Source organism: Anabrus simplex, chromosome 7 (assembly GCF_040414725.1).
Source record: "Anabrus simplex isolate iqAnaSimp1 chromosome 7, ASM4041472v1, whole genome shotgun sequence".
Classification (NCBI taxonomy): domain Eukaryota; kingdom Metazoa; phylum Arthropoda; class Insecta; order Orthoptera; family Tettigoniidae; genus Anabrus; species Anabrus simplex.
This window is the reverse complement of record NC_090271.1, coordinates 122,278,504-122,295,106: the sequence shown is the minus strand read 5'-3', so window position 1 is coordinate 122,295,106 and position 16,603 is coordinate 122,278,504. Positions and strand designations below refer to the sequence as shown.

The 16,603-nt window shown below is 37.0% G+C and overlaps 1 protein-coding gene across 4 annotated transcripts in view; it reads right to left on the bottom strand.

Annotated features, from left to right (window-relative positions):
- The window catches only part of LOC136877345 (serine/threonine-protein kinase VRK1), a 207,520-nt gene that overhangs the window by 125,105 nt on the left and 65,812 nt on the right, over positions 1-16,603 (bottom strand). For all 4 annotated transcript variants that reach the window (XM_067151306.2, XM_067151307.2, XM_067151309.2 and 1 more), the window contains exon 3: positions 13,538-13,663. In XM_067151306.2, the coding sequence (XP_067007407.1) occupies positions 13,538-13,663 (126 nt within the window). The remainder of the gene's footprint in view (positions 1-13,537; positions 13,664-16,603) is intronic.

The following is a 16,603-nucleotide window of genomic DNA, read 5'->3' as shown; positions in this document are numbered from 1 at the left end:
GTTCAAGTTTTACAACAAGTTTTAAAATGAGAACGATTCACTTAGTGGAGAAAAATGGTAACTGTAAAGTGGCCATAAATTTAATGTGATTCATGCTAGTGATGAAATAGTCAACTTGCTCTTGAAAACACTAATGAAGAAACAAGTTTTGGGGGAGCCAAAAAGTGGAAAGTTTCCTGATCATGAGACCAAGAATGGGTACAATTTGAGGCACATGAAATAGCAGCAAGGTAGGTTATTAGACTTACGGATCTGAAGGGTGAGTTGTGGCTGGACACTCCAAATTGTGACGAGGAAGAAGAATGGCAGGGGAGCGTATTCAGTTATGAATGGAATCGTACAAACTTTTACTTCTTAATATTCAATAACATGTTACAGAATATAATACAGGGGCGAGTGGCTCAGACTGTCAAGGCACAGGGTTTCTCAGCCCAAGTTCGCAGGTTCAATCCTGGCTCAGTCCGGAAGTATTTGAAGGTGCCCAAATACATCAGTCCCACGTCAATAGATTTACCGGCATGAAGAACTCCTGCAGGACAAAATTTCGGCATCTCAGAGTCTCCGAAAACCGTAAGAGTAGTTAGCGGGATGTAAAACCAACATCCCCCTCCTTTCCGCATATGCAGTGCCTGCCAGGTCAGGGCATTTAAATCAATTCACCGTATTTGTCTCTCCATCCACAATTTTGTCCCAGTCTAGGTTTCTTCTTCTGGCACTCCTCTTTATCAAATGGATTCACCTTGTTCCTCTCGCTTTCTTTCCCTCAAATTTCATCTAATTGTTTTGGTATTCTTTCTTCCTCCATTCTCTTTACATGTCCAAACCATCCTAGTTTTCTCCTATCAATTCTCTCATTTAGGTTTTCCAGTCTGACCTCCTTTCAAACCAATAACATTATTATTAAAATGCAATCCATTTGAAAAATCACTAGGTTTTGTTACTTTTAAATAAGCTTCATCTGAGGATCAATGTTAAGAGTGTGCGGCCCAAGATACCCGGCAGAGATAGTCCGATTTTTGAAGGGCGAAAACGAATCCATTTGACACTCCGTGTCATACGACGTCAGTATGTAAAAGGTCTCTGGTGAAACATTTGGTGTTTACCCAATAATTCATTAAAACTCAGCCAAAGACACCCAAGAGAGATTTGGTTTACTCTGCCATCTAGCAGGCCTAGCAATAACAAAAAAAAAACCTATTGGGACATAGTGAAGCCGACAGCTTGCTCATTATGAACATTGTTCATTGTAGGACTGTACTGCATGTTAGTCTTAAGAAGCACTCTCGAAATATTCAAATTCCGTTCACTTGTGTTCCTGAACACACAGTTTCAGTACTATTATCAAAGAAGTGTGTTGCACATTTGACTTGGTACTGAGGTACACGGAAATTACTAATAGATTGTTGGCGAGTCTATTTGAGTACTGCCCAATGTTGAAATTGACGAACAGCCAAATGGCATCAAATTAAAAATATATCTACACAAGATAGAGGAGGCCATATGATGATCATTACTACTACTTTCATGTATTTTAATTATAATAATAATAATAATAATAATAATAATAATAATAATAATAATAATAATAACAATAATAATAACAACAATAATAATAACAATAACAATAATAACAATAATAATAGATTACAGCTTTGGCTGTCAAAAAGTTAGAAATACTGATAGAAAATTATTTGCATATGATGAGCAGCCAAAGCTGTAATCTTACACGCATATTATTTATAATATACTAAAAAGGCATAGAATGGCAGGGTAGGATTCAGCTGGGCAGAAATGTTTTAAGCAATGGCGTATTTTGTCATAATAACAGCCAAAAATTTAAAACACAATCTTGGAACTGCACCAAATAAGATTTAAAAATCAACTGATTGACTGAAGACTGGAAGTTAAACACATAGGTAAGAGTCAAAGCTTTCGTGATTATAACACTAGCCGGAAAAAAAAGTTCTGTTGCCAAGGATTTTTCAATGAATTTATAGAATATCAAGGGTACTAATTAGATATATGACTGGTTTTTCCAGATTTGCTCTAATTTGAGATACGGAGTGTTCAAGTAATAATGTTATTGAATTTCTTATTTTTTATATTTTAATGTCTTAAGTCATTACAGTATTATAAGTACCTATCCATTACTTGAGTATTATTTTGTCCTATTTCATTTTAAGTAACTTTGTTTTTCACTTTGCAGATCAGTATGAGTTCTTCACAAAGAGGTTGCTTGAATGACCCCTAATGCATTCTGCTACATTTGTGGCAAATATTACAGGCTTTATGAATCAAGCACATTTGGCATATTTTGGAATAAAACTGAGATCAAGGTGTCTTGGGATCCCAATATGGTTCGTAAAACATGTGTAGGAAGTCTGCATCATTGGACAAATTGAGGAAGAAAAGATTTATAATTTGGTGTGCATGTGTGTGTGTTGTGAATGTGAAAGGTCTCAATCGTTACAAGGAACTTATATGGGAATACCGTAATTTGGAATCAGCAAGGCAACATGTACCACACAGCGATGATGTTCCCATACCAATGTTCACTGCACTTCCTTACCTTCCAGTGTCTGATATTGAAGATATAACATGTTTATTCATGTTTATTATTTTTTTCGTGATCTACAATAAACAAATACCCTTCTGATCTTATAAATTAGAAAAATAAAAATGTACAACTTACAGCCATATTGAAACTAAAATGATATAAACAACAAATGCTGATAAATGGGCACGCACAATTCCTTTCTGGAGATCGAATGGCCATGGCATTACGGCAGGAACGGCATACGTATTTACAAACAGGCAAAATTAAATTGTTAGAATATAATGGCAAAATTAAATGCAGGAAGTAAAATGATATGAAATGCGCCACTGATAGAAGGAAAATTATTTGACAATGAACGACAGATGCTGACACCAGTTGACTGTACAGTGTTGCGTACCCACTGGGGTTACGCAACATTAACACTGTCCCAGATTGTCTGCCTGAGTCGGCTAGTCTGGCAGCACACTTCCACTCCTAGCTAACTCAGGCAAGATCGTGTTTACTGCTGAGTGCGCTGACTTTTCTGTTTACACAGGGCAGTCCTCTATCATTTAAATTCCTTAATGACATTCTTACACTTAATCTGCAGTGCTGTACTACCTCTATTACCTCACAAGCATTGCACCATTTAGAATTCCAGCTTGTCTGATATTGAAGATATGTAGGATTTGGGGTGCAGTGTAGGTGTAAGCAGTGACAGTGAATAGGAAGGAAGTACTTCTATACAGATACAGTTCTCCCAAGAAGAACTCAATGATTTAGTAAGAGACCTAAGTCTGTCAAAGCAAGAGACTGAACTTTTAGCATCCAGACTAAAAAAAAAAACACTGTTTAAAGCCTGAATCTAAAATAACTTTTTTCAGACAAAAGAGGCAGCACTTCTTCCGTATTTTAGTCAAGATGAAGAACTACAGTAGTATACTATAACATTCATGGACTACTAATGGGGATACCTGAATATCAACCAGAAGATTGGCGACTTTTTATAGACAGCTCCAGCGGAAGCATAAAATGTGTTCTGCTGCACAATGGAAATCACAATGCATCTACTCCAATAAGTCACTCAACCAAACTTAAGAGAAATATTAAAATATGATATAAATCTTGCCAAATTCGATACCATGAGTACCAGTGATCTGCGTGTGTCGATTTAAAGATAGCGAACTTCTTACCAGGACAGCAAAGCGGATACACGAAATACCCTGGTTTCACGTGCTTGTGGGATAGCAGAGCAAAAGAAGACCACTGGTGAAAAGTAGTACGGGCTTCAAGGGAAAATATGATTAAGTGCATCAACCACTGGTTGACAGGAAAAAAATCATTCTCCCTCCTCTCCATATAAAGCTGGGGCTTATGAAGCAATCTGTTAGGGCCCTAGACAAAGGTGGTGATGGTTTCAAATACATTCGCAGATTCTGAGTATGGGTATGAGCTGGATAGAGAAAAACTAAAAGCTGGGATCTTGATCATTTTCCGGTCCAACGTCGAGGCGACCCCGACTTTATTGTAATTGGTCCAACGTCGAGGTCACCTTGACATTATGTTTCATTCTATTTGAAAAGTTATTTATAGAAGTTCTTTAACCTGATTGAGGTTGATCGATATTCCTTAACACATTGGAGACCGAGCCTGTGTGTATCGGGGTGGGGTAACAGCTCAGACTGACCGTGCCCAAGGCTAACTCAGGCCTGCATACTTGTTATATTGTCAACACAGCCAGGATGAGAATCTAGCAGAAACTATACCTACCACTTTAAAGAACTTTTATAACAGCTATACCATGCGTTCGCGTCCTCTGTTTTCTGTGAACTTAGAGGAGCTTATTTTTGCTAGAGTTCGCTTCTACACTCCATGCTTCCAGCCTTGTTTCCAGCTGCTCTAGGCGCACGCTTTCGGAGTTTTGTTTACATCATCGAAGTGTTTAGACTGTGCTTTGTTTCTTCTATAATGATTAAATCATTGAATGAAGGTGAAATTGTAGAGATTTTAGACAAGATTTTTGATGACAGTGCTTCGGAAGAAGAGGTACACGATTCAGATCTAGACCCTGATTTCGAACTTCATGTTAATGATGAAGGTATTTATAACCTATCCTATCATATATTCCACCCAGGTGTTAGTTTGCACTTTGTAGTTTATTTAGCTAATGTTTCATGATCTTCATATGACTGGATTTTCATTTAAAACGAAGCGACACAAGCGATGAAAATTCAAAGGTAGGCACAGATTCAAATTCGCCGGGTACTTTTGGTGACTTGGATGCATTTGCAAAGCCTGTGCAGATAAAGAAAATACGGAAAAATGGGAACGTAACGAGAAAAGAGACATAGTAGTTGTATCCAATGTGTTCTGTAGCAATTTGTGTAAGACTTTGTTGTCAGACCTTTTCCTTGTTGTTGCAAAAGGCATACTGTTGAAAAATGTGTAATGTGAAAAGTATTCAATAGATCTTAATGCAACTTTTTAATCTGTAGAATAGACACTCTTAATTTTTTGATGATATATACCTGTTACATTTGCAACCTACCTACTATTTTCTACAACTTTTTAAAACCCTCCAAAATATGCGGTCTGCCTGACCGTATGCCACCTTAAGACATGGTCTCCAATGTGTTAAGTTTCTAGAGCAAATTTTTTTGCACAAAGGAAGCCATTCTGTTATCTCCACGGAAATAATACGAGATATGTAGCCACGTATAGTCATGGTTACTCTCGGCCTGTCAGCTGTGTTTTTTTTACAGCGAGTAGTGCTGCGCACGTTTTAATAGGAGTGTTTATCTGTGAATGCGAATTGTCCCAATTGAATTTGAGATATAAAAGCGGCAAATATGAATGAAGAAATACGTATGTACGTTTATTTAGACAGCAGTGACAATGACTATCTGAATTAGACGAAGGGTTTAGAGAACTGTCAAGTAAAGATGAAGGTGTAGTGAACTCCAGAATCGCAAGGGAACTTCAGCGACTGGACCTGTGCATAAAAAAGCACGGAATGATCCCGGACCATCATATGCTGTTTCTGAAGATTCAGAAAAGGAATTTCCAATGACTGCTCAAAAGCAAGAAGCAAGAAGACACACAAAGGTAATGGGAGGAGGGGATACGGCACACGGCAATGATGACTCTTCTCAGGTCAGTGCTGATCATTTGAGTAACAGTGGTGCTGAAAATACTTCCACACATAAAAATGGGAACGACAATTGTCGTATCATTTGATGATAGTGAGCCTCCTAGACTCAGGTCAGGAAACTAGAGGACTGCAGGTTCTTGCTAGTTGCATCACTCCACTTCAGTTTATTGAGTTATTCTTCACTCCTGCACTGATGACTTTTGTGTAAAACTGTAACTCACTAGACTCATGTTTATAGAATATAATGATCAGAAGATAATTATAGTTACTAATAAAAGATCTGAGTTTAATTTGACTAGGTAAAAATGTGCAAAATGAATTTTGACCAGAAAGTTTGATGTGACAAAATTGGACTGCAAAGGGTTAATGGCCCTCAAATTCGCCAACTCATCACAGATCAAAATTTCATAAATTCCATGACTAATACTAAAGCATCTGCCTGGAACAGCCTTATCTTGGTTGTTAAGAACTTTCTCTGTAATCATAAAGCTGAAAATGATGAACTGGTACAAAACATGCTTTCGAACTTCAAAAATTTGGGTGCCGCTATGAGCATTAAATAAAGTTCACTTTCTTCATAGTTACTTAAGAACAGTTTCCAGACAATCTTTGTGCTTTTAGTGAGGAACAAAGGGAGAGGTTCCACCAAGATATAAAGGTGATGGAAGAGAGATACCAAGGAAGGTGGGACGCGCATATCATGGCTGACTACTCTAGAAGTCTTTGTAGCGGTTGATATCCCATTACAAACATTCCTATCTATTATTATTATCTGTATTATTATTATTATTATTAACTATTATTTTTTGTATTCAATTCTATCATCTGATTTAGCTATTTATTAATTATTTATCGCTTGCTTGATTTTATTTAATTTATTCATTATGTGTGTGTGTTAGTATTAAAGAGAATGTGTATACAATGAGATCTGCTGCATAATATATGTATTTATTTCGTGAACCAACGTTGAAGATATTGCGTTACGTGGTCTAATACCGTCACATTTACTGTCGAGTCATGGTACTGCCCCATACGTCACTGCGTTCATTGAGAAACAGGAGATGCTCGCAGAGAGATTCTACGCTGCCTGAGGCAACTGCAACATCTAGTGCAATACTTCGAAGCTGGGTTTGAATGAAGTCATGGACTGTTTTAACCATGACGTAGGAGTAAACATGTGCCAATTAGAATCTAAAAAGGAGCTTGTATCCCACAGCAGAGTCAGTTGGATGGAGAGCCTTGCTTGATGAAAGTCGCAGTCGGATGGTAGTGACGAGTCATATGGATAGTGAGGCCTCAGTCGGTCAGTCAGTTGGATGGAGAAGTAGTTATATGGATACGGAGTCCTCAGTGAGCAGATGTATTGGATGTTCGAAGTGTGTTCCAAGTGTGTATTCAATCGAGTTCTTGTGTCTGTTCGATGACAGCCGAAGATTGAGTCTTTGTAATGCAGACTAACAGTTTGGTAGATTACATGTAAAACTGATTGTGCAGTGTGGTTATATTTTCAAGCCATGCTATCTCTCGTTTATGAAGCTAAAAGGATACGTCACCAAATTAGGTTTGAGATACCTGCAGCTGATGCCAATTCCAAGGAATGTCATAACAACACTTAAGGTGTCCAAGGTACTCTTATGTGAACCAGTGAGGGATACATTTCCTGTACAGATTTCAAATGTCCGGTCAAGAGTATTTTAAATTTAATGCCTAGAGCTTCAATCCGTTTTCATTTCAGAGTTTTATATTGTAATTTTATTATTGCAACAAATCTCGCTATTTTCAATTTCATAATTAAAATAATATAATTTGTTTATTATCAAGTGCAGTTAATTGTTTTATTTCATGGTAGATCAGGTAACCTCAAATTTTAGTTCGGAAACCAAACTTCAAAATCCTTTTCCCACAACCTATATGTTATGCTGTCAAAGTAAGCTCATTACCCTACACCCTAGAGATATTCAAAATCATCATATTATTGTTACATTTATTTGTAGCTGGTGCCCATCAACAATTGAAGTGTTAGTATGGCTATTGCATGTGTAAGTGATCAGGTTAGTACAGAGGGAGACCCCATATAGTGCGACGATCCAATATTTTATATCATGAAGACTTACATTTATTTGTGAATAACCACATCTTCATCGTGACTACCCTGATGATCCACACAGAAGGAAATCGGACTGCGATTTGTTAAGTGTTAATTGGGATTATTTTACATTATAATGAATTGACTGATATTTGGCATTTCACGTACATAGTCTAAAACAATGATTTATTTTTAATTTGATTTGTGAATAGCAGTTGCGATCAACAGTGTTCTTCTGTAAGAAGGAAGTCAGCTCCCGGACAAAACTATCTTTACATTGGTCTGTTTTCAGACAAACTTTGCTTTACGGGAGTGAAAGCTGGGAGGACTAAGGATATCTTATTCATAAGTTAGAAGTAATATACATGAAAGTTGCGAGAATGATTGCTGGCACAAACAGGTGGGAACAATGGCAGGAGGGTACTCTGAATGAGGAGATAAAGGATAAGTTAGGAATGAACTTGATGGATGAAGCTGTACATATAAACCAGCTTCAGTGGTGGGGTCATGTGAGATGGAGGATAGGTTACCTAGGCAAAATAATGAACTCTTATGAAGGGTAAGAGAAGTAGAGGGAGACCAAGACAAAGGTTAGACTCAGTTTCTAAGAGGTACAGAACTAACTGAGGCCACAGCACCAGTGTCAAATGGAGGATTGTGGCGACGTTTAGTAAATTCACAGAGGCTTGCAGACTGAACGCTGAAAGGCATGACAATCTATAATGATTATGTATGTATGTATGTATGTATGTATGTATGTATGAATAGCTTGCACCTTAGCATATAGATCTTTTGCACTGTTTATGAATTTCTGTGGCATACTATATAATCTCAAAAACTAGAGCCAATCTGGCAAAACTGATATAATTGGAATCACAGCAACAAATTCATGCTAAAATGACTTTCAGATGAGTGGCAAAAAAATGTGTGTTGACCAGTGTAATTTACTTAACTCATTGGGCCCGAGCCACGGAACCGTTCGGTGCTTCGTCTCGGTGGACCAAACGCCGGACCACGGAACTGTTCCGTTGTCTCATTTTACTACGGAATTCTACTTTTCCACAAGAGATGGCAGAGCGAGTTGCATTCGTGATTTGTGTAGGGACTCTTTCTTTGCAATGTTATATGCTCTTTGGTAATATCAATAGTGTGCTTGGTAATATTAGTTTGAAGTGGGCTATCTCTACCTTTGAGATTCGCTTGTAAACAAGATGGCTGCCAGTATAGAACTGATATTTACAGATATATAACCCCTTTTACGAAGTAATGATGATTAGGAATGTAATTTTTTCAGTGAAATTAGTAGTAATATTAGTACTAGTGTGAGCAATGCTCCTGAATAACAAACAGATGTGGAAATCGAAGAGAAAGTGCAAAGAGAAAACTGGGTTACAGCTCAGCAGGCGGACTGAGTAGGCCTACGGTCCCGTGATGCTAATAAAATAAAGTGTTTTACTGTATTCCTTGTTCCGCAGTTTGTGGTATGGAAGCCTTTTGTGTTCATGTATATTTCTTTAATGGTCTTGTAACTAAGAAATTTCTTATGATATGAAGAGACACTATATTTCCTCCAAAATAATCCCAGCACCAATGCAGTTTCAATCCAACAAATATGCAGGGCTCAATAGGTTAATGGCAGGGTAGGATTCGGTTATGCAGAAACACTGCAAGCAATCCGAGGCTTATTTGGTTGTAATAACAATCAATTTCACGTGACGATACAAAGCAAAATATTCTCCCCTTCCTCAAAGCTAGTTTTTGTTGCACAATAACGAGATAAGGAACCCAGCTGGCAGACACTTTCCAGTAGTCGAGATAATCACTGATGGTCTGAGCACACCCATAACTTATCCTAATGCTGACAATTCCAAAAACCCGTAAGTGGCCATATGCTTCAGTAAGGTCACAAGCACTAACGTTTGTTCAGTGACTTGTTGAGGACCGCTTTTGGCGAGGTTACAGCTTCCTGACCTGACAAAACCTGCTTATGCCAAACACTTGTGTCTTTGAAAGGATTTGTCAACCAAACATTGTCTGCAGTCTTTTCAAAATTTCTGCAGTTTTGACAGCTTTGTCAGCAAGAAACTTATGATGGAAGATATAATTTTGCCCACTCATGCTGTTACTGATGAGAGGAAAGCCTCGCCATGCATGTCGGGCAAGGAACCTGCTTCATGCAACCTCACCACTCTGCATTCAAGGCCACAAACCAGTTCCCTCAGGTGCTTCAGTTACTAGGCAAAAATTCAATTCTGTATATGATCTACCTTGTAGTATGGAGAGTAAGAGAAGCCAAGGGAAACCAAGGACAGAGTTGACAGACTGTTGAAAAAAAGAAAGCTAAGAAGAGAAGCAGTAGAGGTCACAGTGCTAGCTACAAATTGATGCTTATGCAAGTTGGCTGTGTGGTTAGGGTCCCACACCTGTGAGCTTGCATTCGGGAGATAGTGGGTTCGAACACCACTGTCAGCAGCCCCGAAGATAGTTTTCCATGGTTTCCCGTTTTCACACCAGGCAAATACCTGGGACTGAACCTTAATTTTGGCCACAGCCGCTTCCTTCCCACTCCTAGCCCCTTCCTATCCCATCTTCACCATAAGACCTATCTGTGACTGTGGAACGTAAAGAAACTTGTAAAAGATGCTTATGAAAGGACTTAATTCGTTTGAAATATCTTTTGAGGAATTTTGAAAAGCAAAAAACGAAAATTCATTAGTTTTCAAGCACGTCACAGTGACTCAAAACAGATAGGGCTGGTGGCACACAAACTTTAGCCCTCCTTTCCTGGTTATCAAGGCAAGTCCGTCAATGATGCAGAACAATTCAGTGTTTGTCAAAATTCCATTATATACTAGAGAGCTCCATAAAAGTCTGTACTACAGTCTTGTCAGAAATTTTTCTTTATATATCTAAATAATCAAGGTTTGGTATGGGAGGAGAAACTATTTAAATCCATACCTAGCTACAATACCATCAAGTGACCCCAGCAACAATATTTCCTCCAGGCAATAATTCTTGCCAGTGTGAGCAGGAGAATCACTCAACCTTTCTTAGTCACCCTAGTAATAATGAATTGAACTCTCAGTATTATTTTTAGACTTCATGGAGACACTATTAAGTCGCAGCGTAAAGGACAAATAATTAACAAGGAAATGGTTATTCAATCTTAATGAAACATGTAGATGGATAATTTGAGAAGTATGAGATGAAAATCTATTTACCTTTGTATTCTCGCAAGTAACAAGTTTTGGAAACAAAGTCCAATGGTATTGCAGCAATTAACTGAGTATCAAAAATATATATTTTGTGAAATAATAGAGAAAGGTTTGTTCTTGTCCCCCCAATTTTATCATTTAAGAAGTGGATACTATCTGTATTCCCCTTTTGATGACATGGCAATTTAATTTCATGAATTAAATTTGGGGAGTAACTGTTGCATTTCCAGTTTAACAGAAAGATCTAGAATGAAAATTGACACAATGTGTGATGCTAATTAGTGATACCAACATTCCTTTGGAAGAATATTTTGAAAAGGGTGTAATGTGCACTTAAACAGTCTCAAATCAGGTAATACAACCAAGCTGTGTAAAACATGAAGGACTATATTCCTGAGAGTTCTGAAGTTGATTGCTACAACTCCTCTTTTTAAAACTTCATTATTGGTAAACACTGCAACATTTCTAAACAGCAGGAAAATATTTTGATAATGTGTTTTTATGAATGGTGTTTTCTACCAAGATATGCTAACCGAGCAAGTGGCTACACGGTTGAGGTCGCGTAATTATCAGCTTGCATTTGGGAGATAGTGGGTTCGAACCCCAATGTCAGCAAGCCTGAAGATGTTTTTCTGTGGTTTCCCATTTTCACACAAGGCAAATGCCAGGGCTGTACCATAAATACAGCCATGGTTGCTTCCTTTCCACTCCTAGCCCTTTCCTAATCCATTGTCTCCGTAAGACCTATCTGTATCAGTGCAAAGCAAAGCAAATTGAGGGGGGGGGGGGGGGGAAGATGCGCTGTAGTTAAACTCGTGCATCAAGGATATTTGAGTATACACAGCAGGCATATGAACTACAGTGATATCCCATTAAATGACCTACTCAGGACAGGACCCTTAGTCAGAAAACAAAAGGGTTAACAATATAAAAATAAACGGCCTATCCAGCAATTTATAAACTATACTTTTAAGATGTTTTCAACATTTCAAAACATAACTGACCAAAAATTGCATCCGTTATTGTACGCGATAAGCAATATAAAATAAGTGACACCTTGTTCACGAGAGGAACGGGGTGAGAGCCAGAGTGGTTGCTTACAACAGCGAGAAACCAGAAACGACATTCAATGGTTTGGCCAGTAAATCCGATGGCCAGGTAACGTGAGGCCAGTTAAGAGGTTGTCTACTGTGGAGATAAAGGAATTAATTCGGAAGGAAGTTTAGTACAGTAGGACTGTAATAATCTGGCATACTCTGCGATCTGCCAATGCTGGATTATCAAGGTTATTTTCAAAGACCTGTTTTAAACAAGATGATATAAACTACAGTTTTAACATACAAAGACGAAAAGTTGTTATTTATTAAACAGAAGATATTACAGTATTAAAAAAAAATAAGTATATAGTACTGTACCAGTAATGTAGAAACTAAATTTAATTAAAAATCAAGTACTGTACTGCACAGTTAATTAAATTACTTTAGGACTGAACCTTTTTATCAAAGTTCACTATAAATTTTTTGCAGGCCTGTTATGAAATAAAAAGCAGCAATGCTTTTAAAAAACCTAACTAAAAGTTCATTTTAATTCAAATACAAATTGTTGAATAACAAGAATTTAGTACAGTTCAATCTGAATTGCTGTTTATAGGCCCAGCATAAATGTGGAATGTTGTCAAGGGCATGGAACATGTTGGACTGGCATGTAACACTGATGGGATAGCTTGAATTTTCTTCCAAGCCCTCTGAAACTTGAACAGATGTTTGTGACAAAAATGATTTCGTGTGAAGATTCATAAATTCAGCAATCTAGTATTGTTGACTCCTCTCTGAATTTCACAAAGGTTTTCAGGCTTGCGAATCCTCAGCCCACGAGATGTTCAGTTTAGAAAACATTCACTGTACGTACCAACTTTTCACTGTGCTGTAGTCTATTCAACAGTCTTACATATAGCTAAACTGGAATACAGTACAATTAATTGTTGAAATAACTGTAAAAGAAAACTGCACCGCACTGATGCATAATGAAGTACTGAAACTGTAGGTCTACGTGAACAAATAACTAGCACAAACACGAGAAGGAGAGTGGCTCATCCCGACGAGAGCGCAATTCCACGAGGCAGACAATAGCGACTGACAAAATGCTGAACGGTTCAGATATCTCCCAAATGTGTCCGACTGTACTGCCAAGAAAGCCAAGCGCTAAATCCCTGCAAATAGATGAAAAATTTCTGACGCGTGTAGAACTATTGAGTGCTGGATTGTTGCGGTCCTACAGTTTATCTCCTGTTATATGGTATCTAGACAAGGCTGGAAAGCAGGTGGTGAAGTTTTGTTAATTCAACAATGAAGTAAACTGTTGCTTAGTTTTGCTAATATAACAATGACCAGAAACAATCCAACCTCTTGGTTAGTGAAGAAATGCACAATGTGACATACCACCCATTATATATGGTACAGATGAAAAATGTCCAGACTGCTGGAAACAAATCACTGAAAAAACAAACAAACTACCTCAGATATGGCTATTACTACTTCTACTATACTTACTTATTTCAGGCTTTCCATTTCTAATGTAGAAGCTTCTCTCCACGAACAATGGACCATTTTTATGCGGTTCAACTTTTATAACATATTGAGCATCAGGACCTACACTCTTCGAAATATCTGCAGAAGCTACAGGAGAAGAAAAGAATCAAGGCAAAAACAACTTAACTTTCTTTCAAAACTGAATGTCATGAAATGGAATCATATTTACATATACATTTCCTCCAATATAGATCAGTCCAGTTCATTATTTTCAAAATCAATTATCAAATATAAGATAATAAAGATACAGCTAAAGATTTACTTGTAAATGAAAAGATGATTAAGCATACTATAAAGTGCTGAATATGTCATAGTAAATAAAGGTACAGCTACAAACGGTGAATGATTTGCTTGTAAATGAACATTTTGTACAGTTTCAAACTAGTTCCATTTACAAACAAGGCCGTGCACTTACTCTTCAGTTGTCGGGTATCAAAATCTTGGAGCAACTACTATCAAAAGACATAACTTTATCATTAAAAATACTTCCATATACACAAGAACAAACACCACCCACTGAAAAAATTAGAATACACCTATATCATTAACAATACCAAGAGTATATGTATATTTCAAACCTCATGACAAGTTTTTCTTACAGAGGTTTCCCACAAGAGAAGATCTAATCAGTAAAGACTGATCAAAATGTTAATAATTAAAACATTCAATCAAACAAGTGCCTCAACCATTATATTACCATGACATAGAAAACATTTTGAACTCTGAAAATCAGTAAGAAATGTTGGGGTGTTCCTTACCCAAACGATGTGAGGGATCACTGCACGAAAACTGAAACCAAGCCCTTGAATTAAACCAGTGGCAGCTGGACCATACAGGGCAGGGAGGGTCCATAGTAGGTGTTAACATTCAGCAGTATCAAACACACAATGCTGTTGCACTTACTAATATATGCATTGAAGAAATGCTAGCCAATGTATTTAGTTTAAACACTAATCTCTATTACCAAAACTTTGAGCCCTCCCTGTCTGAAGGTGAGCAGTCACCACTGAACTGAACACTTTCAATGGGTGGACCTAAACAAAAATTAGTAATTTACAAGGCTAAAAAAGCTGCATATTAAACATGGCAAGGAAACAGAAAAATAAAAAATTGGGACATTATGATGGCAGTCATTCACACCTATATGTAGGAACTTATCATCCTTGATACCAATTATGCATTATTACACTAACGGTAAGCACATTATGAGCCACAGCTTAAATCATCCTTCCCCTAACCCCTGCTCCCAAGAATCACCAGGTAAGCAACAACAGTTGTTTGGGAAGTTTTCCCTCCCACTAAGCAGCTCATCTTCCATCAGCATGTTCCCACAAAGCAGCCGAGTACCTCCCATTGGAATTCCTGTCAACTACTCACAGAAAACACAGATTTCAGACAATAAATTTACTTTTTATGTACCTGCAATTATACCTTATAAGAAGTGAACAATATATAAGGCTTTTTTGTTAGGTTTTTCCCCACATGCATGACAATCAGTTAAGAGGATCTTGTCTGTTTAGCAAGTAGCAAATGGCAGCTAAATTTTAATATCAAGCCCCACAAAACACAGTACCTCTTATAAAACAGCTGTTTCATTGGTTGGAACAGTACTCACAATTCTACTGAAATTCAATCAAAATTTGCATGACAAATTCTTACTGATCATCTTATCAAGTATACACTACTACGATATTTTAGAAAAAGAACTACTGTTTTAATGAAGACAAACATATCTTTTCTGAAAGTAAAGTATTCCTAAACCACTCTGAGGTTTTTCAAGTGCACTGATGGTGATTACAAAGAATTCCCAGAAGAAATTCATTGCCTGCATGCAATATAATGTTTTTTTTTAAAGTCAGATAAAACCATAATACATAAATTATTTGCTAGTAAAGCTAAGAAAAGAGGAAAGTTCTACACAATGAACAAGACAGGAGGTATTCAAAGGAAGAACAACTTCCATAATAAAACTTTCTAGAACACAAATCCTTATTCTTGCAATGCTCGAATCACAAATTGTACATCAGAAGTGATCAAAAGTTTTTAATAGAAAATTGCCTACGATGGCCTGTCTAATAATGCAATGGCAAACAACCCATTCAAGGTAAACTTTTGTCTGAACTAAATCTGCATCAATGAGATGTCCCCTTACTTGACCTAATTTTGTTTGTAATATCTCTAGTTCAACTGATGAACTAAACAAGAAATCAAGACAAAGCACTGTTCACAATAAAGAACATGTTCAACAAAGAATTCCATGTCTGAATATTCTTGTGTAGTTTTCCCAATAAATCTATTCTTAACTGTAGGAATATGGATAGGTTAATTAACAGACTATTTTCTTTAGCATAATAATAGAAACTTAAGACAACTTCCAATGTGTGGTGTTAAAAACATGCATGTAATGGTGCCTTAACTACATGAAACACCACCGTAACACAGGGTAATGCAGTGAATGTATTGAAAGAGCACTTGGTTCAGATATGAGGTATGAGCAAGAGGTAACAAGGACAGGAAAATAAGGTTACCTTACAGGCTGAATTCAACAACAGGAAATTTAAGCTTAAATTCAGAAGAACAGTACCAAAGATCAGAACTTCTTGGGGTATAGTGGAATAAAAATATTCTTGAAGTATTGGTAAATGTATAAATAAAAACTCTACAAAAATAAATTTTAGAGTTTATTTATTGGCAATAATCAATACATTCTTTTGTAACTGAATTTTACACAGAATGATCATAAATGGGACACTTACATAATAAGTAACAACTTATCTTCAATGGCAAGTAATTTGAAATCCATCTAATTATCTGGATAATATAAATATTCTGGTCCCAACAATTTCCTCCAGATATTTCCTTTTCCATCTCTAATATTTTAAACAGCACCAAGCACAAAATGAAGTATCCCTACAACTGTGAAATCCTACATTGAAATATAAATCTAACATTCTTTTGCAAAAATGCTGAGAGGATGCTTCTAAATACAACAATCTTACATTTGTTCTGAATATTTTAACTTAACAT